The sequence below is a fragment of the Pongo pygmaeus genome, chromosome 12 (genome assembly GCF_028885625.2).
Source record: "Pongo pygmaeus isolate AG05252 chromosome 12, NHGRI_mPonPyg2-v2.0_pri, whole genome shotgun sequence".
In the NCBI taxonomy this organism is placed as follows: Eukaryota; Metazoa; Chordata; class Mammalia; order Primates; family Hominidae; genus Pongo; species Pongo pygmaeus.
Genome location: NC_072385.2, coordinates 65,137,889 through 65,165,264, shown reverse-complemented (window position 1 = coordinate 65,165,264; position 27,376 = coordinate 65,137,889). Strand labels below are relative to the sequence as shown.

Here is a 27,376-nt window from a genome sequence, read left to right as displayed (position 1 = left end):
AGAATAGATAATAGTAACTGACAGTTCTGTTTTAGATACGTAGTTTTGATCACAGTGTAATTTTCCTTTGAATTCCAGCCACACATCAGTATGTGAAGAGAGAAATTTGAGGGAAAGGGGAAGTTAAAAGAGACGTCTTCACTTTGTAGGGAGTATCTGAGAGGGGTTCTAAACACAAATATCCGATTGCCCTAATCCTCAGTCATTGGTTGTGGCTTCTTTCTGTGATGCTGGGTGTACACAGGAAGGCACACCTCAATTTGTGCATTCATCACACTGACCTGGAGGTCACTCTCTCCCATGTGAGACTGTGAACTATTTGAGAGCAGAGACAGGGTCTTGTTTATTTTAGTTTTTATTTTTATTTTATTTATGTATTTTTATTTATGTATTTTGGGTCTTCCTCTGTAGTCCAGGCTGGAGTGCAGTGGTGCAATCTTGGCTCACTGTAACCTCCACCTCCAAGGTTCAAGTGATTCTCTTACATCAGCCTCCCAAGTAGCTGGGACTACAGGCATGTGCCACCATGCCCAGCTAATTTTTATATTTTTAGAAGAGATAGGGTTTCACCATGTTGGCCAGGCTGGTCTTGAACTCTTGACCTCAAGTGATCCACCTGCCTTGGCCTCCCAAAGTGCTAGGATTACAGGTGTGAGTCACTGCGCCCAGAGTTGCTTAATTTTACATCCCAACAACCAGGCCAGTGTTGAAAGCACAGGAGCCATTCTATCATTATCTGTTGAATGAATGTGTCCCAAATAAAGAAACTTGCCTAAAATAGACTTCATAGAGACCAAAGTAACTTCTTAAGTCTTAAGAAAAGTAATTTCAATGGGGGTAGTCATTTTTGGGTGATCATATAGAATATATTTCAAGGACTTATTATTATTTTTTGGCTTTCAAGCAAGCCCAAGGGTTGGCAGTGACACCTGGAAATAGAAGACTAAAGGGGGAAAAGAGGGACACAGCAGGCACCTTGGAATAGATGTGTAGGATCTCAGGGTAGAAAGAGATGTTACAGATTTAATCCAACTTCTCATCTGCGGCTTGCATTTCTTTTATTCATCTGTTAACAAGCATGCTTGAGTACTTCTCTTGTTAGGGAACTCACTAATTAAATTTTCTTCCTTAAGTTATGCAGAAAACTGTTTTCCTGAAACCTCCACCGGCTGGGACTTCAAAACAATCCAGGCGTTCACACCTGCTCTACCTGTTCCTTTATGGGCTAAAACCTAGTCAGTTCCTCCAACAGTTAGAGAGATGATACCATCTTGGTGTTCTGCTTTGAAGAGGCACTGGTTTATCTGCAGCTTTGAGGTCCCTTGAACTCAGTATAGTTCTCCAGGGGCACTTGATAAGCATAGAACTGTAAGGAATAGGTACTGTTTAATGAGTGATTACTATACACCAATTACTGATTTAAGCAATTTACATGGATTGTTTTCATCTCCCAACAAAGCTAAGAAGTAGATATCATCATATCTGCTTGCCAGAAGGAGAAAATGAGGTTTAAAAACTTGCTCAAGGCCACATTACTAGAAAGTGGCAGATTTGGGATTTGAGCCTGAGCCATCCAGCTCCAGAGCCCATGGTCACCTGCAGGCTATGCTTTGTTTAAAGATAGAATTATCATCTTCCTTGCTTTCGATCTTACACTTCTATGTACACAACCACATTGAGTTTAGTTTTTTTTGACAGCCCACATCAAACTGCTGACTCATAGAGCTCCTTTTTTCCCACATGCTCGTTTCCCACACCTTATAAGTCTTTAAAAAATATTATTAAAGAGAAAGACTGTATCTTATTTAATTTCAATTTGCATTTCTTTGATTGCAGTTGAAACAATCAATTATGTTTTATTGGACCCAGTTTTTATTCATTTGAGAATTGCTTATTTATATTATTTGCCCATTTAAAAAATTGGGAGTGTTTATATATTTCTTATTGGTTCTAAAGAGTTTAAAAAATTAAGGATATTGATTTTTAATCATATGATGATGCAAATATCTATGCATTTTCATTTGCTTTTCAGTTGTTGCAGTTTTTTAAATATAGAGAAGTTCGTTTTTTTTTTTTCTTGAGGTGAAGTCTCGCTCTGTTGCCCAGGCTGTAGTGCAGTGGTGTGATCTAGGCTCACTGCAATCTCCACCTCCTGGGTTCAAACGATTCTCCTGCCTCAGCCTCCCAAGTTGCTGGGACTGTAGGTGTGCACCACCACATCCAGCTAATTTTTGTATATTTTTAGTAGAGACTGGCTTTCACCATGTTGGCCAGGCTGGTCTCAAACTCCTAGCCTCAAGTGATCCACCCACCTCAGCCTCTTAAAGTGCTGGGATTACAGGCATGAGCCACTGCGCCCAGCTGAGAAGTGTATTTTTAATATGGTTAAATCTCCCATTCTTTATGATTTCTTCTTTTGATGTCATTTAATGTCAGACTCTTAGGTGCTAAATTATACCAGTCCCATGATGATGAACATCTATTTACCAGAAAACTTTAAATCTGACTCAGCATCCCATTCTGGACATGTACAGGTTTTGGCATATAATGGGTGAAAACACACATATGCTACACACACACACACACACACACACATACACACAGCATATGGATATATATATATATATATCTCCATTAAAGTGAAATAGCTAGCTAAGTGGTCTAAAGAAATCGATACAAATTCCAGAATGACTCAATGTTATACAAGAACCAAAATGAAAATTACATCTGAGGGGAAGGGAAAAAGCATAAAATTGAGAATCAGGAGACCTGGATTCTACCTTAACTGGTCAGATGTACTAGGCCAATCACTTAACATTAATTGGTCAGATGTAGTAGGCCAATCACTTAACTGGGCCTCTACTTTTTTTATCAATATGGTGACAGTGTTGGTAGATGATCCTAAATTCCTCTGTCATTTGGACATTCCGTAATCACACTTCCAGGTTTGCTCTTGGGTGAGCATCAAGTGGGTTGGGGCCAGAAAAGGAAAAATTTAAGGATGGTCAAGGAGAGGTGCTGCCAGGTTACCCGAGCGAGAAACTGGTAGCTGCAGTAGTGGTGAAGAGGAGAGAGAAACCTCCTCAAATTCCATCATCCTGAGCTAACTCAGCATTATCAGGCCTGGAAGAATGTTTAAGCTTTGTAAGTGGTCAGATTTCTCTTGTTTCATAAAGTATCGGCCTCTTCATTGTGCATAATGACCCTGAATCCCAAATGACACATCCTCCTCAGAGTCAGACCCCTGAGGCTGCACTTAAATTAGAAAAGCACAAACTCATTTTGGACAGCTGGCTCCAGAGGCTTTGTCTACTGAAGGAATGCAATGCTGGCTTATCGCTACTCATGCTCCCAATTTCAAAGTCAAAAGCCCTGAGTGATGATGGCAGTTAATAATCTCAGCTAGTCCTGAAGTTAGGTTTAAAAGAGATTCTGGCAGTCATCTAGTGCAACTTTTCACTTCTAGCTCTGAGAACATGTCTTTCTTTTCTTATTTCCAGGTATTTTTAAAATTTTTTGTTAAATAGATTTGTCTATGTATTTCACTAAAAGTATATTCTAAATTTTAATACATAGCAGAGTCATATGTTACTCATTCATTTAATAATTTTCCCAAGTTATTTTAAAAAGTCAAGCCCACAGAAAAATGAGGAAACTAGTACCATTATTTATATACTCTTTACCTAGATTAATCAATTGATAATAGATGGGCACATCTGCTTTGTCTCTCCCTATCTCTATATTTCTGTGTAAATATACACACATCATTTTAGGTTGAGATAGTTGAGAGTAATTTACAGACATCATGCTACCTCACCCCAAAATACTTCCACATACATCTTCCAAGAAAAAGGACATTTTCCTATATAATCACAATGCCATTATCACATATAAGAAATTTATTACTGATAAAATGCCATTATCTAATACACCTTTTACATTCAAATGATGCCAGATCACTCAATAATATTCTTCATAGCGGCTTTGAAAAGAATCCATGATTCAATCGAGGACAATTCATTGCATGAATATGCTGTTTTTCCAGTGATTAAGTGAGAGAAGTAACTAATGTGGAATAGTTTCCTTCTATAGAAGCAGCTTGAAGGTTGGTGTTACCATAATCACTGTATACCCCTCCATGGAGTTAAGTAACAGGAACTGGAGTTAACAACTTTGTTTTTTAATTGAAGGATAACTTACATACAATAAGGTACACGAAGTGTGTCATAATTTTTTACATACCTATACCTCATGTAAGCAACACACAGATAAAGATGGAGACATTTCTAGTATGCTATGAAGTTCCATTGTTCCCTTCCTAGTCTACAGTCCCATCCTCGGTAACCATTATTGTAACATTTTCTCATAAGCTATGCCTGTTGTTGAACTTCATATGAATGCAATCATACTCTAAGCGCATGTTTTGCCTGTTTCCTTTTCACTCAACATCTATGAGATTTATTTATAATGTTCCAGGTACTAGCGGTTCATTTTTAAAAAATTGCTAAGTTGTTTTCCATAGTATACATTTACTGTGTTAATAATGGATTTATATATTATATTATATAGTTTACTTATTCCTTCTCCTGTTGATGGGCGTTTGGGTTAGTCTTTGTTTCTGGCTATGATGAATAAAGGTGTCATGAACATTATTGCATGAAACCTTTATGGCAATATGCATTCATTTCTCTCAGATCTTTGCCCAGGAGTGAAATTGCTGGTGCAAAGGACATATATGTGTTTAACTTTAGCATAAAACCGCCAGATATTTTTTCTGAATTGGATGTGATATTCTGCACTCCTGCCAGCTATGTTTGGGACTTCCAGTTATTCTACCTCCTTGTCAAGTCTTATTCTTCTCTGACTTTTAAAATGTTAGGTACTCTAGCAGGTGTGTAGAGGTATCTCATTGTGATTTGAATCTGCATTTTCCTGATAAATAATGATGTTGAACACTTTTTCATAAGCTTTTGGATGTTTTCTTCACTAAAGTGCCTGCTCGATACTTTTTGCTCATTTAAGAATAGGATTGTTTGTACTTTTCTTATTGATTTGCAGGAGCTCTTTGTATTCTAGATATGTTTTTTTCAGATGTAAAACAGAAAGGCATTTGACTGGAATTATTTCATGTGTTGGCACAGTGTCTGATCTTGCTGATTTTTAAAAGAGGAAATAATCCAGTGTTCGTCTGGAATAGTTATTCTGCCCATGCAGAAAAGAGATAGGGTATTTTAATTTAGAAAATTATTTTAGTAACTAGAACAAAGGAAATGTTTGGACAAGCAAAGTGATAGTCCCACAAGTGTTTATCTTTGCATAAATAGTCTTCCTTTTGGGCAACTGGACCTTTATATAGAGGCCCTTTGTATTTTGAGATAAGCAGCAGGGTCTCTTGGGAACTGGATGATAATTCTATTCTATGGTAGTCATGACAGGGTGATATCATGGGTTAAAGAATAGACCTTTGCCAAATTCTCCCAAAATATAGACCAGAAATAGAGACTTCCCTGTTTTAATCAGAATGGCCAATTTATTGCTAAAGGGGCAGCTGGCATGAACCCAAACTGAAAACATTTTAAGTAAGGATTTTCTTAAGGGCTACATTGATGTGGATAGCCTCATTCTGGCATTATAGACCTTTTGCAAGTGATTTTCATACGACTTAGCCATGCCTGCACACAAGGCTGCTGTCTGAGTTTCTTTTTGACATTCATATTCAGATAAAATCTGATTAGCTCAAGAGATGGAAGCAACTGCAGGGTGCATGCCACCACTTATGACTGCTTTGCCCATGGGAGACACGGCTGTTGGATCACGACACTTTTCCACTGAGTCCAGCCTCAAGCATCCATACTACTCAGTCTGAATTGACACTTGAGATAGATTCTACTTGCCATTCTTGAGTTGAACTGAACTCAATGGGCAGGTTTGGGAGCAGAAAACAAACCACATAAAGTCAGCCTGAAATGTACCAGACAGAAAGTAGAGATCCATGAGGAGCTTATGGGTTGACTGTCAATGTATATACATTTTATCTTAATTAAAAAAAAATTCCAGTAGAATGACAGTCCTCCTCTCGCCTGAAGGCATCTTTCCTGCGCAGCCTTGTTGTGCAAATGTGGACCACCTGCCTCCACACTGGCCAAAGCTGAGCTACATATTGTCCTGCAGAGGTCTATAGGATCATTTTAGGAAATATTGTCACACTTATTGTGTCTATTCTTATGTTAATCATTTCATTATGTCTTCTTTATTCAGTCCTATCTATTAATTGATAAATAATGTGATCTTATTTTTAATTTTTAATTTTTAAAATTTAAATTCTTGTGGGTGCATAGTAGGTATATATATTTATAGGGTACATGGGATGTTTTGATATAGGCATGCAATGAGTAATAATAACATCATGGAAAATGGGATATCCATCCCCACTAAGCATTTATCCTTTGTGTTACAAACAATCCAATTACCCTCTTTTAGTTATTTTAAAATGTACAATTAAGTTGGCAATAGTCACACTGTTGTGCTATGAAATCGTAGGTCTCATTTATTCTTTCTGTTTTCTTGTTTTTGGTACCCATTAACTATCCCCACCTCCCCCCAGTCCCCTACTTCCCTTCCTGGCCTCTGGTAACCATCCTTCTACTCTCTGTTTCCGTGAGTTCAGTTGTTTTAATTTTTAGATCTCACAGATAAGTGAGAACGTGTGATGTCTGTCTTTCTCTGCCTGGCTTATTTCACTCAACATAATGATCTTCGGGTCCACCCATGTTGTTGCAAATGACAGGATCTTCTTTTTTATGGCAAAGTAGCACTCCATTGTGTATATGTACTACACTTTCTTTATCCATTCATCTGTTGAGGGACACTTAGGTTGCTTCCAAATCTTATCTATTGTGAACAGTGCTGCAACCAACATGGGAGTGCAGATATCTCTTCCATATACTGATTTCCTTTCTTTTCAGTATATACCCCACAGTGAGATTGCTGGGTCAAATAGTAGTTCTGTTTTTAGTTTTTTGAGGAACTGTTCTTCATAGTGGTTGTATTAATTTACATTCCCACCAACAGTGTACAAGTATTGCCTTTTCTCCACATCCTCATCAACATTTCTTATGGCCTGTCTTTTGGTTAAAAGCCATTTTAACTGAGATGAGCTGATATCTCATTGTAGTTTTGATTTGCATTTCTCTGATGATCAGTGATGTTGAGCACCTTTTCATATGCCCATTTGCCATTTGTATGTCTGCCTTTGAGAAATGTCTATTCAAATATTTTGGCCATTTTTTGAATGGTTTATTAGATTTTTTTCCTCTAGAGTTGTTTGAGCTCCTGATATATTCTGTCTATCAATCCTTTGTCAGATGGGTAGTTTGCAAATATTTTCTGTCATTCTGTGGGTTGTCTCTTCACTTTGTTGACTGTTTCCTTTGCTGTGCAAAAGCTTTTTACCTTGATGTGATCCCATTTGCTTATTTTTGTTTTGGTTGTCTGTGCTTTTAGGGTATTGCTCAAGAAATTTTTGTCCAGACCAATGTCTTGTAGATTATCCCCAAAATTTTCTTATAGTCATAATGTGATTTTAATTACAACCATTCATTCCACAAATTATTGATTGAACACCTGACAATATCATGGTGAAGTAAGTTGTTGCCCTCCTGGAACATATAGTTGGGTGGCAATAGTTGACAGAGTGATTTTACACACTTTATATATAAAACATATGTACACATATGTATTTAAAGATATATACATTGTATAATGCATATGTACATTGTTCACATATAAGCATATGGCATGTGTTATACACTTATATATACATATTTTATACATGATCTAAATCTAAACTATGCTTTAAGGTGGAATTATTATCTCTCTCAGAAAATAAAAAAAATATGGCTCAGAAATATTAAACATTTTACTGAAAGACATGTACAACTAATAAGTGGTTGACATGAGGCTCAAATGTAGGTTCGAGTTTTGACCCCAAATCATAGCATACATTGAAGCATCCTAAATATTTCAAGCATCATTGGATGACATGTCGTACAATAATGGAGGAGGCCTGCAAGTCTGAGGCAGGTCGGATTCTTCACAACCCCAAACCTTACTCCACCAGAAGAGAAACCAAAGGGAGGTATGTTTTCTCACAAATACATTCATGCAGATCCTCAGGGCCTTCAGCTTTCCCATTCATTACTCCACATGGCAACTGGCTAAATACTTTTGACTCTTCCTCATTGGGACGATAGTGATACCAGTTCATTATCATTTTTCCAAGAATAGACAGGATGAAAACTCAAGGCATGGAAGACATTCATACATGGCCATCTGTCAAGATACTTAATAATACAGCCTCTTATTTGTAGAGCACATTCGAACTTATAAAGTCTTATCCAAATTATTTCATTTCCTATGTGCTAGAAATCTCTGAGGTAGTCATTCTTATCATTTTAGTGCTGGGAACTGAGCCTTAGAGAGGGCAAGTGGCTTACACAAGTGTGGGCAGTAAGAAAGCCATAGAACCAGCTGGGCACGATGGCTCACACCTGTAATCCCAGCACTCTGGGAGGCCAAGGCAGAAGGATCACTTGAGATCAGGAGTTCAAGACCAGCCTGGCCAACATGGTGAAACCCCGTCTCTACTGAAAAAAATAATATAAATATTAGCTGGGTGTGGTTGTGTGCACCTGTAATCCCAGCTACCTGGGAGGCTGAGGTGGGAGAATTGCTTGAACCTGAGAGGCGGAGCTTGCAGTGAGCTGAGATTATGCGGTTGCACTCCAGCCTGGGTAACAGAGAGAGAACCTGTCTCCAAAATAAAAAAATAAATAAAAACCTATATATATATATATATAGAGAGAGAGTGCTTGAGCTAGATCATCTAAGATTCAGCCAGCCATCTCAGCAGTGTTACCAGAGCTTATAAGTGAAGGAAGATTTGGGGTAAAACCAGCTTTTATTTATACGCGTCTTCAGTGAGTCAGATTAGTTGGTTTGTAGGCCATATTTTGAAAACCACTAGGCTTTACAATATTTAATTCTTTCCCCAATTCTGACTAACCCTCCCAAGAATTGAAATATTCTAATACCCTGAAAAATAAAAACCCTTCCAACCAAACACCAATAATTATCATTTTTGTATTTTTCTCCTCAAAATAGGCAGTTAAACATGTAAAAATAAATAAAGACTTCAAAAAAAAAAAAGAACTATAAGATCATGTGTCAGATGTAGTTTCAGAAGCAAGATCTGCCGACAGTTCTTACACATAGCGGGGGTGAGAATGTTACTATGAGGCGGCTCCTTTGCAGTTCTTAATGGTGTGAACCAGCCATGAAAAGGGAGGTGCAGGGGAAATCATAGCAGGAAAGGGTTTGGGTGGGGATGAAGTAGACAATAAGAAGGATTGGTTGCTCTTTTCAATGAAGTGTGATAGCTGCTAGCATTTGGCAGTTTGGGAAATGATCTTCTTTTGTATTATTTTAATGAACATCCCCTGTGTGCTCAGTATCATGAGCCAAGGAAAGTACCTGCTAATGTAATTGCCATGGAGAAGGAAAGATAACCATGGTGAAGACAATTAAAGAACTATATGAGGAAATATTTAACAAAGTTCAAGGATGTGTGGCACAATCAGTGAGAAAAGCGGGAGGCACCCCTGAGATCAGAGTGGGTCTGTGCAGTTAGAGAAGCCTCATCAATGAGGTTGCTAAGCTGAGCCTTGAAGGATAGGGAGAGGTTAGGCAAGGAGAGAAAGAGGAGAGGGCAGAGTTGGGAAGGAGTATTCCAGAGAATGAGGTTAGCTTGAGCAAAGAGCCGGGAGTAGAAATGAGAATGGCTCCCCAAGTAGCCACTGATTTGAGAGGATTTATGTTGAAGGAACAGAGATGATGTCACAAAACGTTTTAAAAACCAACTGTAAGTAAATATAGAATCTTTCCTGTTAGGAAGAAAATACAGTTTGCAAAGAGCCCTGCCCATCTCCGCTCTTTTGGTTGTCATTACAGGGGAGCGTGTTCAATACGTGGAAACCCATGTGGGTTGTATTGTTAGAAGATGGAATTGAATTCTATAAGAAGAAAAGTGACAACAGCCCCAAAGGAATGATCCCGCTGAAAGGGAGCACTCTGACTAGCCCTTGTCAGGACTTTGGCAAAAGGATGGTGAGTTGACATCATGAGCTGCCTTGAACCCCTGGTCAGGCACTCACCTTTTGGTGCAAGCATTGCCTACAATGTGGGTGGTGCTCCTTGGGCTGGTCCCTCTCACCACCACCCACACCCCACCCTGGCATTTGGGTTTCTCTTGGCTAGAAGAGGTTTAGGCCAATGGCCTCTGCTTCATGAGGGGCCCCAAGCCCTTGAAATAAGTCATTTCTAATGGGATGTGTTTTGATTTTCAGTTCGTGTTTAAGATCACTACGACCAAACAGCAGGACCACTTCTTCCAGGCAGCCTTCCTGGAGGAGAGAGATGCCTGGGTTCGGGATATCAAGAAGGCCATTAAATGCATTGAAGGAGGCCAGAAGTTTGCCAGGAAATCTACCAGGAGGTCCATTCGACTGCCAGAAACCATTGACTTAGGGTGATTTTCTGTGTTTACTTCTCTTTACCCGTTCCTTCTGATAGACACAAACATAGCAGATCCCGCTCCAAGGCTTGCTTTGGCCACCTCGGATGTTGTATCCACTCTGCCAGGTCAATACTGGCACTTGGTGTACTAAAATGTTTACCTGGGTCTGAAGGAGTGATCCAAGGCCTACTAGCTGAGGAGAGGAGGCGAATGGAGTACAAATTCCCTCATATTGGGTACCAGAGAGAGAGAGAGAGAGAGAGAGAGAGAGAAACATCATCATTGCATTTATAAAGTAGCCATAATAAGTCAGTCTTGAAATAAAGCTTTAGGATCTTTAGGTAGAACAGAAAAGGCAGGGGCTAAGCATCCGAGCAAGCAAGGTTTCAAGTTCAAGTTCATACATTTACACACTCAGGAAGGGCCAGACAGGGTAAACACCCATCCTGGTGGAAGCCATTTATGTCCTGACCCGGTTTAATGGCCTCTTATGTTGGCTGGCTCGGAATTGCAGGTGATAGTTGTAGCCTAAATGTGGTCAGACGCCAACAGGAAGATCTAGCTCCTGACAGAGGTTGGGAATGGGATTTCTTCCTTCCTGAATATCTCACATCTTTGGTCACATGAGCCCCTTTCTCTAGGAGTCCCTTTCTTCTTGGTAGTTTTGCCTTTTTGTTGAGCATTCCCTGAGACAGGAGCCCTGTTGAGAAGAATCCCATGCTGGCTGCTTAAAATGTCCAACAAGAATTTTGTTTTTATGGAGGGTGGGGTGGGGAGAGGCACTGAGACGAGCCTAAAGACATCCCTTCTGCACTTCTGCCTGACAACACAAGACTTGGCATGGCACAGGAGTTTGAAAAAGTTTGTGAACTGACCTGAGTGAGACTCAGCAGCGCCCTTCACCACAAAAGCTTTTTGGCAAAGAGCTCCAAGGAGGCACCCAGTGTAGCTGCAGCTGCTGACGGGGGCCATCGAGTGACCACAGTCCTGGCCAGTGCTGTCAGAACTAAATGGGAAAAATGCTCAGACTACAGGGAGCCACAGGCCACATGGAAGGGGCCTTCTGTTTTGTTGCTTAGAGCTTCTCTCGTAAGGCTATCTTTGATGTATTACTTCAAGGACAAAAATGAGAACTTCTCACCATTTTGCCTTATATCTCATCATTTTAAAGATAAGACATATGCTTAGTGGAAGCATTCACTTTCTTAAAGGCAAATGTCTACCACAGATGGTCCCTTGAAAAGCATTAAATAATTGGGATATGAGGACTGAGGGACATTAAAGATGTAGAATGTGTAGAAAATGGACCCTAAGAACCTTTCATCTTTGACCTCTAAATTGGGGCAACTTTCCATCCCAGGCACCAATAATTAAATCAACAAAGAGCTGAATGAATTTAAGAGAATTTAGGAGACGTTAAGTACCTTCCAGCATTGCTAAACGCTGTGCAGGCTACAGAGTTATGCAGATATGAATGCTGCCCCTCCACTACTTATGATCTGATGAAAGGAGATTAAGCTCAGCGGCTACGTGGGGTGGGGGAGCTTGTGCTCACCTCCCAGAGAGAATTTACCATTCTGAAATGTTCCCCACTCATCCAACTGAGATTTTTTTTTTCTTTTTTTTTTTTATCTCTGTGCAGTGCCTTATATTTGTCCATGAAAGACACTGAAAAAGGAATAAAAGAACTGAATCTAGAGAAGGACAAGAAGATTTTTAATCACTGCTTCACAGGTAAAAGCACTTGCAGGCCTGAAATAGGGCAACTGGGAAGGCGATATGGAGTCCTCCTTCGGCCTCGTGTGTGAGGTGGGGGTATGAAGTATGGGGGTTGGAAGGGGTCCCAGAATGCAGCCTGGTGAGCCTGAGAATGAAGCTCCTACAGAGTGAAAATAGAAAGAAGTTTGTTGTTCAAGCTAACGATTTTGTTCAAGCTTTATTTGTTCAAGTTAACATTTGTTCAAGCTAACGTTCCAATCAAAGGATTTTTTTCTCAATAAATGGCATTATGTTGAGACTTGCTAGAAATAGACACAGAATTGGATAAGATGCAACCCTTACTACGATAAACAGGGATTAAGGCATACAATGTAAGTTTTAAATGACAATATTAGGGCTATCAGAGGCTGCACAGGGTCAGGTATTAAGTGTTATGAGTTTAGGTAGTATGGTGTAGTGGTTAAAAACATGTCCTTTAGAGCCAGACTACCTTGGTTCAAATTCTGGCTCTGCAACTTACTAGTTGTAAAACCTTGGCTCCATAATTTAGCCTCTCTGTGCTTCACTTTCTCTGTCTATTTAGTGGGGATAATCACAGTGCACCTACCTCATAGGCTTGCCATTATGTGTGTAGAGCAGTGCCTGGCACACACTCAGTGCTATATGGTGCAAGCTCAAGTGGTTATTGTGTTTTAAGTGGTCACGTGTCTGTGCAACCAATTCCAGGGGTTCAGAAAAAGAGAAAGAGCTCAGGGGTTGATGGGATGAATAGGAGGTGGTACCCAAATTTGACCCTGAAAGATGGGTAAAATTTCATTAAATATTTATAGGAGGATTTTCGATGAGGAGCCAGGGCAGAGGATGAGCAGAGGATGGGCAAAGGATGGTGAGGACAAGGTTATGAGGCAGACATGTGCAGAATATGCATCTAGAAAAAGAAGCTGACCAGCTTAGTAGGGCTGATGGTTCATCGGGGGAGCAAAATGCGATGTACAATTTGGTACTAAGTTTGTCAGATACCAGGCCTGGCTTTCTTATGGTGACAAGAGAGATCAAAGGAAGAAAACTCTGAGCTGATATAGCAAATGTAGAATCTAAGAGGATGTGCCATCAACAGATAATCCATGAAATTGGTCCAGGTCAGGATTAGCAAGGCTAAGGGGAGAAGGCTGTGATCACTAAGGGGAAAAGGCTATGATCACTGACGATGAGATAGTCCCCCATGGGAATAGGCCTCAGAGTCAAGGCAGCAGCCCATGAGCATCAGACAAGGCAGGGCTGAGGTTTGGGATCAAGACACCAAGCTGTGAGTGGTGATATGAGAAAGTTACAATAGCAAACGAAGGTCCTAACTCTAGCAGGACCGAGGTCACTGCAACAGCCTTGGGCAAAGGGAACAGGAGGGGATTTCAATGTAGACTTGGGCACCCAATCCAGGTCAGACTGATTTCCACTGTAATGTGTTACTGAGTCCCAGAGTATTGGGCTGGTCTTCTTCTTCTTCTTCTTCTTCTTCTTCTTCTTCTTCTTCTTCTTCTTCTTCTTCTTCTTCTTCTTCTTCTCCTTCTCCTTCTCCTTCTCCTTCTCCTTCTCCTTCTCCTTCTCCTTCTCCTTCTCCTTCTCCTTCTCCTTCTCCTTCTTCCTCTTGTTCTTATTCTTCTTTTCTCCTTTTTCCTCTTCCTCTTCTTTCTTTTTGAGACGGAGTTTCACTTTTGTTGTTCAGGCTGGTGTGCAGTGGTGCGATCTTGGCTCACTGCAACCTCTGCCGCCTGGGTTCAAGCGTGATTCTCGTGCCTCAGCCTCCTGAATAGCTGGGATTACAGATGTGCACCACCATGCCTGGCTAATTTTTGTGTTTTTAGTAGATTCGGGGTTTCACCATGTTGGCCAGACTGGTCTCAAACTTCCGACCTCAGGTGATCTGCCTGCCTTGGCCTCTCAAAGTGGCCTGTAATCCCTAAGATTACAGGTGGGCTAGTACTTCTTAAATCCTTCTTGTTGAAGGTCAGGGTGGGTTTTGGACATTTCTATGGGTGGAGCCTTCATGGGGGAGTCAGGTGGCCTCGGCTGGGAGATGAAGGCTGCAGCAGAGACTGGGACCCAGCAGTGCTGACACATGATGGAAGACCTTAAATGTCCGATGACTGGCAGACTAGACCAAACTTGTCTTTCAAGCTTCAGCATGCCTCACTGAGTGAGCGTGGATGCAAGGGTTAGAACACTTAAAAGTGACAGCCCAGAGTAGTTGTAACTTCGGCCTAAGATCACTCAAATTCCCTGAGTCTTAATTTTCTTATCCTTAAAATGAGGACTGCAATTACCATCCTGCCTCTTTCACAGGCTGCTATGAAGATAAGAAGAAATGCAGTGTCACTTAGTTTATCCTTGTAGAGAAAGAAAAGTGAGCAAAAGCCTTTCATACATAACATTGATGGAAGGCTTGCTATCCAACTGCTGTCACTCCTGTTTTGAGGGTGGCATCCCTACTGCTTTTGCCTGGATGACAGGACAGGCAGGCTGTCATGTTGACTCCCTTTTTGGCTACATTTGTAAGGAACACACTGCTTTTTATTTTTATTTTTATTTTTAAATTGACACATAATGGTACATATTTATGGGGCACAATTAATGTTCTGATACACATATACATTGTGCAGTGATCAAATCATGGTAATTAGTGTATCCATCACCTCAAATATTTATCATTTTTTTGTTGTAAGAACAAACATGCTGTTTTTAATACAAAGCTTCATTGTAACCTGCTAATAATCCAATGTATGGGTCAATTTCATTTTCTTCTCTTTGCAATCATCTCTTGAGGCAGAAAGTTGCTTTAATGACTTCTCAAGGTCCCTGCTAGACTCTGCAAAGTCATGACAATCAGTGCAGGTGATGTCATAAAATTTTAATTTAGGACATATATCCATCACATTATTTCCTATTTAAAAACTTAAAATGATTTCCCATTAGCCAAATTTCTTACTGTGCCATCAAAGCTCTCCCCACCCACCCTTCACCTCCCTCCTCCTCTTATTTCCTTTTGTCTTCTTTCCAACTCCTCCCCTGCCCCACGGGGTTGCTTTATGCCTGAGTGCATCTGTTCACACTGCTGCCCCCTCAGCTTGTGCTGGTTCCTCTGCATCCTGCCTCATATGCTTGGCAAACGCCTACTCATGTTTTAAGCCTCTGCCCAGTGTCACTTCCTCTATGAATCTTTTCCTGATGGTGCATGCACAGCCCTCTTCTCTCACCTCCTTCACCTCTTTCACACCTTCAGATTTGACCCAGTAGTCTCGCAACTGACTTATAGCAGAGCGCTTGTTACAAGACTTATTTATTACACCCATCATGCCCTTTTACACTCCCTGAGGGAATTTCTCCAACACCCAGTACAGTACCTAGCATTGAGTAGGTGCTCAGTAAATGTTTGTTCATTAATGGGATAAGTGAGTGGGTTAGTAAAACCTATTTCTTTGATGCATGTGTTGCTTTTTTTTTTTTTTAAGACAAAGACTTTATTTTTTTATTTTTAAAGTTACTATTTTTTGAGATGGAGTCTGTTATGTTGCCTGGGCTGGTCTTGAACTCCTGGGCTCAACTATCCTACTGCCTCAGCTTCCAGAGTAGCTGGGACAACAGGTGTGCCACCATACCTGGTCGTGTGTTTCTTCTTAAGCAGCATGTAGATGTTCTTAAAAACCCTTTACATAGTTTTTTGTTTGTTTGTTTGTTTCTAGTGGGTATCTATCCCACTGATTTTGTTTTCTCTTTCTTGAAATAACAGGGGAAACAAGACAAGTCAGACCTGTGGGTGCGCTGGAGTCAGCTCAGGGGTGATTGTCAGGGGCTTATTCTTCGGTAAGGAGAGTTAACCTTCCCTGTGCTGGTCCCATCTAGGTAACTGCGTCATTGATTGGCTGGTATCCAACCAGTCTGTTAGGAATCGCCAGGAAGGCCTCATGATTGCTTCATCGCTGCTCAATGAGGGGTATCTGCAGCCTGCTGGAGACATGTCCAAGAGTGCAGCGGATGGAATTGCTGAAAACCCTTTCCTGGACAACCCTGATGCCTTCTACTACTTTGTAAGAAAAGCTCTCCATTTCTTCTTCCTGTAAGGGAGGCTGCACTGAGCAGATTCTAGATTGATTTCAGTTCATAGACATCTATAGAGCACTGTTAGGCAGTGTGTAGGGAGGTCAGCCAGGAAGAACAAGGGAATACCTGAAGCTTCCAGGCCCATTTAGAGCTTCTGTTATACCAGCATTTCCCAACTCAACAGCTGCCCTCTCCACAACACTCGCCCTGTCCAAGTGAATTTGTTATTATAAAAGGATACTACTGTTTACTTGAAAAAAATTTTTTAATGGACATTTTAAAGTTGTTTCCTATTTATTTATTTATTATTTATTTATTTATTTTTTTAGATGTAGTCTCCCTCTGTCACCCAGGCTGGAGTGCAGTGGTGTCATCTCGGCTCACTGCAACCTCCGCCTCCCGGGTTCAAGCGATTTTCCTGTCTCAGCTTCCCGAATAGCTAGGATTATAGGCGTGCGCCACCACACCCAGCTAGTTTTCGTATTTTTAGTAAAGACAGGATTTCACCATGTTGGCCAGGCTGGTCTCGAACTCCTGACCTCAAGTGATCCACCTGCCTCTGCCTCCCAACTATCTATTCTTATTTTGAGCAATAATTCATTTATAAAACCGTCTTAGACCCTAGTCCATGGCAAGCATTCTCTAAGACAAGAAGATACAGCCACGTAGACAAGCGTGCTGGAGGGACAGGCAAAAATCCTGCCCTCCTATAGCTTCCTTTCCAGACAGGAGTCTATAAATCACAGGTTTGATGTGTTAGGTGCATTGTTCCAAATGTACGTTAAAACACGTGACTCTTAATACGAAATGTGTCCATGGATGTCACTTCCTGCAGTCATCTTGTGTACCTCCCACAGTATGCTTACCCACGATTGGGAAACACTATATTATACAATGTGAACCTGTTCTTAGGCCACGTGAGCAATGGTGGATTTCTTGGGGGATTTTGGCAGTTTTGTTTCTGTCTTGGATCAGAGCACAGAATTTAGGAAGTTACCTAAGAGAACCATCCTTCTTATAAACATGAAGTTAACACCCTAGAGGGTTTCATTTCACTTTAGGGGAAGTTCCACAGTCTGTTTTTTTGTTTTTTTTTTCCTTCAGTCCTTTGATCTGGTCATTTATAGCCATTTCAATGCAGGATTCTAAAAATACCCATCACAGTGGCTCCTCTTCCTCGGTCTGATTCATCATCCACTTTTGCTGAGCAAGTCCCACTTCCCTCATAACCTCAGGGGAAGAGGCTGGACACATGCTCTCACTTTTCTCCAAGAGGGAGCTCAGTGACAAATGTTGAGCTGGTGATAGTATTGCAAATGAGAAATTAGCCTGCCCTGCTTTCAAGGATGTGACCATGATATCCCAAGAGAAGGAAGGCTTTGAAGGCAGACATGTGCCTGGTTAGGAAGATGGAGTTAAAATTAGGATACAGCTTGGGAGACCCTCCAGAATAAAAGGATATTGACAAGGTCACAGCTGAGTGGAGACAAGAAAGGAACAGCCCCTGAAGCAAGTAAAAGGAGGAGGAGAAACTCGCTCATCAAGGACCTTTGAAGTTCAGATTGGGATGTACACAGGAATGGAGGAAAAAGGAGGAGGCTGCCCTCATGGCTGGAGGGGAGGGGGAAATGGAGATGGCACAAGTTGCAATGTGCCTAAGACTGGTGACGTCAGCTTGCTGTTTGATCTTCCAACAGCCAGACAGTGGGTTCTTCTGTGAAGAGAATTCCAGTGATGATGATGTGATTCTGAAAGAAGAATTCAGAGGGGTCATTATCAAGCAGGGATGTTTACTGAAGCAGGTGAGTGGCCACCACTGCTCCCGTCTAGCCTTTTCCCTTTACAAGGTCCTTTTTGTTTCTAAGTTACCCAATGACTTTTGGTTTGTTCGGTTAATAGTCAAGCAGAAAATGAAACCCACAGAGTGAAAGATAGATGAGTAGCTCTGTAGATATCAAAGTGGCTTTAGGTCAGGAAGATTGAGTTTGACAGGGCAGAAGATGTCCCTAAAAGTAGGAAAATGCCTCTCTTATCAATATCATAGGAAAAAAAGGTGTTTCAAGAAAAATATGGCTGGAGGAGATAAATTGTCTAAGAGATGCCATCCAAAAGACAAAGCTGTCTCATGGTAAAAGTACTTCCATTTTACCTGTCCCTCCTCCCTTCAAAGCAACCAGGAAAACAGGAACAGGCCACACCCAGAAGAGGAACAGAGTACACCACTGAGAGCAAAGAAGAATCATTCCAGTCTGTGCTTAGGGCATGACAAGACCAAAACCTGGGCATGCAGAGGCCAGTTCACAGGAACAGCAGGCAAAAGTCAAATGCAGATTGAGGGCATGGACAGAGTCCTGGGGGGATGTCCAGGTGTCCACAGGTACAGGCCACCATCAGTCTTGGAGGCAAGGGCTGGAGAGTGCTGAGGAGCTCTAGTCGGTTACCAGGTGCCAAGGCATATGATGCCAAGAGGTAAGAGATGGACAGGGGCCGAGATGACTGAGGAAGCCAGGGCCAGCACCTGGTGGAGGAAGTCGCAGGAAGACATAAGAATATTCAGGGGGAAGCTAGTTGATACTAGCACAAGGTATCTTAGAGGCCAAGGCTGCTTTGCAGGACCAAGGTCTTGCCTTCCTGGCTGCACTGTGAAGCTGTCTTAAAAGCGCTGCTCAGTATATAATGGAGAGAATCTGTTGCCATCAGGAGATTTCCATGTACTGTCTATAGGCTCCATGGGACTGGGGGATTTGATTTATTTCATGTTAGGACCCTGAATGTCCATCTTAGTGATTAATGGAACGGGCAAGGAGGGAAGAACCAGAGAAGAGCCCATATTTACATTTATAAAGAGGGACTCTGGGCTGGGCTAGCTGAAAGGAGGTATAGGTATGGATTTTGAGTTTCACTGGGGGAAGTGGGACATTTGAATGGAAAAATTACCTTCATATCAGGTTTTAAGAGAACAGTGTCCTAAGAAATATATGGCAAGGATTTATAAAGAATTCATGGACTATTATAATATTTTTTTATGACAGGGTGACCAGCTGGCTAGATTAAAAGAAAGGCATGGGGCAGGGCCAGCCTTATACCGGGAAGGCTCGGGCAGTTGCCTACGGACAGTTTGCCCGCTGCTGCTTTCTCGTTGGTTCTGCCAAATATGTTCCTGGCTCTTTGATCGCAGGTGCTGGAATGTGGCTGTTAAGACAAGAAGAGTAACTTGGGAGGGAATTTCCTTATTTTGTTGATTTTTTCCATATTTCTATGTTGTTGTCAGTTGTTTCTTGAATTAGTTGATTGGGCAAGTCCTAATCTAGAATGGGGCTCTTGGAAAGCCAAGGATGAAGGTTAATGAAGAGTAGATAAAGTTGGGACTGGACTGGAGCCATGTCTCCGTGAAGCAGCCCAGTAGGAGACCTGGGATGGTCAAAAATTGTGTGTGGGTAATGGGTGTCTGGATGTATTTTGAAGACAATAGGGACAAGGATTGAACTTATGTGTTTTCCTTTGCCTCCTTTGCCTGGCCTTTGATAGGTACAATTTAGCCTTAGCTAGCTCGGTTGGTGCACATTTGAATCTCCCAGGGAACTGTTAAAACTGCGTGCCAGGCCAGTTAAATCAGAGCCTCTGGATTTTTACAGCTCCCAAGTGATTCTGATGTGCAGCCAAAGCTGAGAACCACTGAGCCAGCCTTTTTCTTAAAAGCTGGTTTATTCTATTATCAGTATACAAGTTAAATAGTCTTTCTTAGAAGCTTCCTTTTTATGTGAAGAAAACAGAAATCTATATGCGTTCAGGAATTTTGTTCTTTTACAATATTCTTTCCTCTGAATTTTTTTTCAGGGGTTGGGGAGCAAAAACCTCTTCAATTTGAATTGACACTTCCCCTTAATGTTTCTAATCTCTTAGCTCAGTGGTTAGTAACCATGGTTTACATCAAAATCACCCAAGGGATTTTCAGAATTTTAAAAACTTTTTCTTAAAATTCCAAAAGTAAGCCTCCCTTGTGTTTACTGCTGGGAGTTAGCCAGGATTAACCTCATAGAAGGCTTGTTATAATGAAGAAGGACACCTGTGCTCCACACCTCACAGATGGGAAGTAGCTGTGGCTAACTGGGGGCCATTACCCCTGCCCCATTATTTTCTCATCCCAGGATAAATAATCCTACTTGGCAGCAAGTTTGAGAATGAATGATCTTAGATTATATTCAATATAATCCCTTTTTATATAATTGTTTCTGTTATGACAATGAATAAAGTATCTGCTTGTTTAATTCTCAACCACATTTAGATTCCTTAAGGGAGAGGAACAATGTGTTATATATGCTTCTCTTGTATCTGCTGCAGAGTTCAGCATCCTTCTTGATTTATCATAGGCAATGAACACTTGGGGAGCTAATTAAGTCAAATATAAGTAGATGACTTTGACAGTTCAGTAACAATTCTTGGAAACCCGAGGCATACATGCATTTCTTAATATTCCTTAGAAAATACTCATTAAGTGAAAGATGACCAGAAATGTACCTGCTAATTTCCAACTCTTCAACACGTCACATTGTGATGTCAGTGAGGGCTTAAAGGGAATATGGTGGTTGGCTGATTTCACATCCTTCTGTTACCTTCCTCTTCCATTGGCTCATAATAAGTTGGTGATTGTCCAGCAATTGCATAATACAGCATGACATGTGTGTCTGTCAGTGAAGAGGAAATGGTATGGGGTGGCAACTTTAGTGTCGTTATTCTGAAGGGCAACATCAGTTAAGGCAAAGAGCAGCAATGTATACTTTTGGAAGTCTATGCTTTGCAAAAGCCATTTTGGACATGATATAGCAGGTAGGAATATTTTCTGTCCTTGCATATGACTCTGCAGGGGTTCCAGCTCCATCCTTCAGGAAGTAGAAAGTTCTTTGGAAATGCATTCCTTCACCAAATGTTTCGCCAAAAAACTTAGGCCCATTTCTGAAAGCTTCCTTGAAGCTCCTCTGGATTTATGAAGGAGGCACTGTTTGCTAAGATCACACATGTTTTATTGCTTTCAGCACAAGTACAATGAAAAATGTTGGAAAATTTGTACACATGCTTGCCAATATGTGGTGCTTTAGAAATTGCAAATAATATTTCTTGTGTTGGCAAGACAGAAACTATGTATCTTTTAATATAATACTATTTTTGGCTTCTGGAGTTAAGTCATTTGAATTTCCTGTGGGAAATCATACAGTCAGGTTTACCATGACAGTTTAAAATCTGCTACACACTAATGGAAATAACTTGGTAACTCATGGCAAGTACAAACAGATATGAAGTGGCTGCTATATGCCAGGCACTGTGGCCCTGGGGAACAAAGATAAGCAAGACACAAATCCTGCCCTTAAAACTCAGTCTAGACAATGTCAGTGTTTAATTCTATTGGGAAAGGCCAAGTCATCACCTTCTTTCTTCTTCTTCTTTCTTTGTTCCTTCCTCTTTCCTTCTTCCTACCTTCCTCCTCCTTTTCTCCTACTCCTTCTCCTCCTTCTTCTTCTTTCTCCTCCTCCTCCTCCTCCTCTTCTTCTTCCTTCTTCGTCATGTCTGTTACAGCAACAGGCATTTCCATTCTTACTGCAGCTACCTAAGATTTAGTTCCTAATAATTTTATGCCTGGATTGTTGTGATCCTTCCCTAATGAATTCTTTTTTACTTACCATCTTTTCTTGGGCTTTCCTTTAATCTAGCCAGCTGGTCCATCCTGCACTTTGTCACCATATTAATCTTCTTAAAATGTAATTGTAATTCTTTCACTTCCTACTCAAAAGCCATCAACAACAAACCCTGCCTTTTATTTCCACTAAATCTCTGTCCACTTTTCCCACCTTGCCTCTGCTACTCTTCATGAACCCTACATTCTAGCCAGACTGCTCTTATTCATCAACACCTGAGTATGTCTCTTGCATTCCCACTTCTGCTCTTGTGTTGTCAGTTGTCCTCCTACCCACCTTTGTCTTGCCCATCTAAATCCTGTGTCCCACATGGATAAGTGCAGGTCTTTATGAGGCTTCCTTTGATATCCAAAGCCCACAATTTCATATTCCCTACTTAATGCCTTTGGAATCCATTATCTATATCAATTATTTGATTTGGGCATTTGCTACTTTATATTTCAACATAGGTCATAAACTCTTTAAAGATCAAGGCATCTTAAACCTCTTTATTCCCCCTACATTACCTAACATAGCACATTGTACTTTGTACCGCCTTATATCATACTAAAACTGGAAGACAATAATTAGAAATAGTTTAATCCACCTCTTCGATCTAATAACATCCAAATTATTAATTGGCTGTAGCGCTATCTCCCTGACAAAGTCCTAGGCTGGGGTATTGTTATCCTGGAGTTAGTATTTCATTTTCTCTTTCTTTTCTCAATTCAACAAATAATTATTCTGCAGGTATTGTATGTACAGAGTGATGCTGGGAATTCACCATCCTTTCTTTTAATGTTGATCCTGGATACAGGGGCATAGGAGGAAAAACTGGAAAGTGAGGAAGTTCATCTTGAGAGAAGACCCTGCCTACCTGCACTACTACGACCCTGCTGGGGTAAGATCCTGTGGTTCATAAATCCATTCAAATAAATAAATCCACTGCATTTATAATCTGGGCTTCCTATTCCCCTCTCTACTCTGTTGATATCCCCTTTTTCTCTTTACTGGCCCACTTTTTTTTTCTCCCATTCTCCTCTACCTTTTTCTATCCCCTTTCAATGCAAAGATCTGAGTTCTTGGGCCTCTGAGGTCAGTATAAGCTTAGGGATGGAACAAAATATCACTGTAATTTATTTGGTCAACTCAACATATTTTTCCCCCAATCTGATATTTTCAGGGGAATTAAATCAGTCCATGGTTTAATATGCATAAAGGTGATAATTCCTCATCCAGGTCAACTTAGATGAGGGTATTGTTTAAGTTCAGCAATGTGGGCTGTTGATTGTCGAAGAGGACTTTTTCCACCATAAAATGAACCACTTTTAAAGCATGAAGACAACTCTGGGTAGGGTGCTCACCCTCTGCTTGCAGCACTGAGCTATTTGACTTCCCCTTGATGGTTATATTGCTGCATCAGGTGCACGGGACCAAAGAGCTCTGGAAACATGTAGCTCTTTTTTAGTGGGATACAGTGACCTGAGTGTCTCCACCTCTCCTGTCACTTTGCTCCAGATTGAAGCCCAGATTGACTTGCATTTTCTCATCGAGCCTCCTGGCCCCACTGAAGCAGGGTGTGCAGGATCTGGAAGGACCCTAGATCTGGAAGCAGTTTTTCTTTAATCTCCTTTTGCTCTTACTTATTTTGGGGGGCCCTGATCTATATTAGAGTGAGTCTGGCTTTTTCACCAAGAGGATGAGGTCTATCTATATGCTGTATTTTGGAAACATAACGAACAACTCCTTTCTTCTTTAGGCAGAAGATCCCCTGGGAGCAATTCACTTGAGAGGCTGTGTGGTGACTTCAGTGGAGAGCAACTCAAATGGTAAGATGAATTTCTGTGTGAGAGAGGTGTGTCTGCTCAGACTCCCCTCCCACACCTGGACATCCTGGGCCAAGATTAATCAATCAATCAATTAATCAGGATAAGCAGGAATGGGCCAGGCATGGTGGCTCACACCTGTAATCCCGGCACTTTGGGAGGCCGAGGAGGGCAGATCACTTGTGATCAGGAGTTTGAGACCAGCCTGGCTAACGTGGTGAAACCCCATCTCTACTAAAAATACAAAAATTAGCTGGGCACGGTGGCACATGCCTGTGAATCGTTTGAGCTTGGCAAGTTGCAGTGAGCTGAGATTGTGCTACTGCACTCCAGCCTGGGTGACAGAGCAATACTCTGTCTCAAAAAAAAAAAAAATATATATATATATATAGCAGGAATAAATTTACTGTCTGAAAGCCTTGGAGAAACTAAGAGTTATTTTTTGTCTCCCAACTGCTGTCCAGGCTCTCCAGGCCTTGGGGAGTTGGATGGCTTTGTGGATGCCTCAAGCAAGTCCCTGAGCAATGCTGGGAAAACTCCATCACTTTACAATGGCTTAGAAGAAGAGCAATGAGGGGGTTGCACTAGAGACCCTAGACCACAAGGCTATGATTTGGTGCGTGGAATAACCACGTGGGTGTAGTTTGACTTCTCAGGTGCCGAGGACAAATTGTATCTCTGGGGTGATGTGGTTTCGACATCCCAAACCCTGGTTTTGTCCTGACATTTTGGTTTGTAGTATGCTAAAGGCTGACAGGAAAACATCATAACTGCAAATGCCTAGAGTTTTACTGTGCCTGGATTTGCTCACTTCCACTCCCACCACCTAGAATTATACTTTGGTTTTAGGGCAGGAAGCATGCTGGTTCTTTATTTGATTTGTGATGTTTTAAGTCTTGTCACAGTATTGGCCAGGTTATTGCCTTTTAATCTTCAGCAGAACTCTGACTTAGCCCTTGATGAAAAACAGTTCAGGCTATAACTTGTGGTACTGTTGGTAGGTCTGGCTTTGTGTATGTATATAAACATATATATATACACACACACATATCTATATTATAAATATAAATATATAAATATATATTATAAATATAAATCTATATTAACAGAAAGACAGGTAGATAGATAGATATCAGGAGCAACCCTTGGTTTATATTATGAGCAGAGGGAAGGTACCCATTAGAAACCATTAGAGGTTACTCATTAAATGCTGTTGCTATACAAAGGTAAGAAATTTAGTTTGCCTGTAAAAAGAAAATGTTTCTTCTTAAGTGTTTTACCTATTTCTTAAAAATATATATACACACACAATCATACGATGTATCTACTATATCAATACTATATATATAACTGTGCAATGAATTATTCTATAATCATACCTTGTTTGTATGTTTGAAAGCCACATAGTCAATTTCCTTAGAACATGAAGAAAACAGAGATTTCATGGCTTGTAGAGGAGGGTGGACCAAGTGATCTTTCTGATGCCTGTGCGTGCTGCCATTCGCCTTCTCTTTCCCCAGGCAGGAAGAGTGAGGAAGAGAACCTTTTTGAGATCATCACAGCAGATGAAGTGCACTATTTCTTGCAAGCAGCCACCCCCAAGGAGCGCACAGAGTGGATCAAAGCCATCCAGGTGGCCTCCCGAACTGGGAAGTAAAGACACTCCTGCATTCCTCCTCCCCTCCTGAGGGAAGCCCATGGACAAGCTCAGTCCAGGACCTGTCCACTTCTGTGACAAATCAACGGGAAACAGCCCAGGGGTGGGAAGTTTTCATTTGCAGGGGGGTCTGAATGTAACTTACCATGTGATGTGCAAGGTTCCCCTGCATTGTATTGCTCACTGCAGCCCCTCTGCCCCTATCTGTGACCCCCGAGCAGATATAACAAGCTGTGCAGCGTCAGCAGGCTGCTTGCCCTCTCCAGGCCTCAGGGCCTCTTCTGGAAAATGAAGAAATTCAACTAGTAGATTCCTGAGGTCCCCCCAGCTTAAAAAAAAAAAAAAATCTGCCGTGTGATTCTAACACTTGCAGTAGTGATAGCGTATCTAGTTGTTCTGCTGGTGTCCTTCCTTGGCTAAGTCTTGGCCTTCAGTTATCTTCAAATGTACCAGAACCTGAGCCAACGCTTCCCTGTGAAACTGTTGCTGATCTGTAGTACAGTACCAGAAAGAAACCTCTTTTGTTCTCTTTAGCCATCTTCTACTTGCTCTTGGCCTTGAGATCGTGTAGCAAAATGAAGGAGGGCTCTCTTCTTTCTTCCTCATCTTACTCAAAACTTCCCAAGAGGAGTGGTGGCTTTGAGGGTTTTGACTTCTATTACTTTTCGCAGCCTGGAAAGTTGTGTTTTCTGGGAAAGAGACCCGGGGAGGCCAGGAGTAGCTGAGGGTCCTTTCTGTGCCCTTAAGCCGCCCAGAGGAGCCCTATTCCACTCTGGTTTGAGGCTGATCTGAGAGGGTCTCCCTTTGTTCCTTTCTGGAGCATTTCTCTAATGTTTATTACAGTTAGGAGGGGGACTCCACATCTGTGAGATTCTGTTTCATTTGAGGTTTACAGAAAAAAAAAGTGGCCAGATGGGTTCCCCCATGGGTGAGAGGCCTGGGCAACTGCCTGGTGAATGTGTCTCCCGGCAGCTGCAGGAAGTGGAGGGGCTGAACTACTGGCCAGCTCATTGGATGATGGGTTAATACAACAACTGCACTGTAAGGACTCAGAGCCACACAAAACTTCTGAGAGGGGCTGTTAGCATTGTGCAGCATCTTCAATTCTCCAGTTAATGATATTGTGTTCATGCCTCAGCTTTAAGCACAAGTAGTAGCAGCTCCTGCTTGAGTTCTGAGGGCATCACGGCCCTATGATTAACCAGAGTGATCTAACCTAGACTAAAATTGGGAACTTGTTTGCAATTTTTGACCCTGACCCCTAACTAGTGATTCTTCTCCAAAATTGAGAAAGACAGCACCCACTGAAGCAGATATGTGTGGGAAAGTATATTTTTCAATTCCAGGTTTTTAATTTTAAGGCCCCAGGAAAGAAAGGGGAATAGAACATTTTTCCTCATTTTATCAAATCCTCTGTTGCCCTCCCTCAATTCCCCTGTAACATTCCTGAGGCTGTTCCTACTCCTAGATGGTTTTATTAACAGCCTAGAGGTAAAGAACTGTTTTTTTCTCTGATTCTTTAATACATTGTCTTTATAGAATATGCACAAGTTTTTCTACACTCAGTGTTAAAGTATTTATTAATGGGAAGTCAACTTAATGTTTTTAAATAAATATATGACTCTGTTTAATGCATTTTTGGTGTGATGACTCTGTTTTGCCTCCTATTGATAACTCTCACCTCTGGCCGGGCACGGTGGCTCAAGCCTGTAATCCCAATATTTGAGAGGCCAAGGCGGGTGGATCACTTGAGGTCAGGAGTTCGAGATCAGCCTAGCCAACATGGTGAAACCCTGTCTCTACTAAAAAAAACAAAACAAACAAACAAACAAATAAC

General features: G+C 41.3%; 1 protein-coding gene across 1 annotated transcript in view; it reads left to right on the top strand.

The window, feature by feature from the left end:
- PLEK (pleckstrin) overlaps positions 1 to 27,174 on the top strand; it is a 32,127-nt gene extending 4,953 nt beyond the window's left edge. The window contains exons 2-9 of the mRNA XM_054476273.2: positions 10,009 to 10,164; positions 10,404 to 10,585; positions 12,216 to 12,307; positions 16,190 to 16,374; positions 18,085 to 18,189; positions 22,874 to 22,957; positions 23,816 to 23,885; positions 25,403 to 27,174. Of these exons, the coding sequence (XP_054332248.1) occupies positions 10,009 to 10,164; positions 10,404 to 10,585; positions 12,216 to 12,307; positions 16,190 to 16,374; positions 18,085 to 18,189; positions 22,874 to 22,957; positions 23,816 to 23,885; positions 25,403 to 25,539 (1,011 nt within the window). The 3' untranslated portion in view covers positions 25,540 to 27,174. The remainder of the gene's footprint in view (positions 1 to 10,008; positions 10,165 to 10,403; positions 10,586 to 12,215; positions 12,308 to 16,189; positions 16,375 to 18,084; positions 18,190 to 22,873; positions 22,958 to 23,815; positions 23,886 to 25,402) is intronic.
- The last annotated feature ends 202 nt before the right edge of the window (positions 27,175 to 27,376 follow it).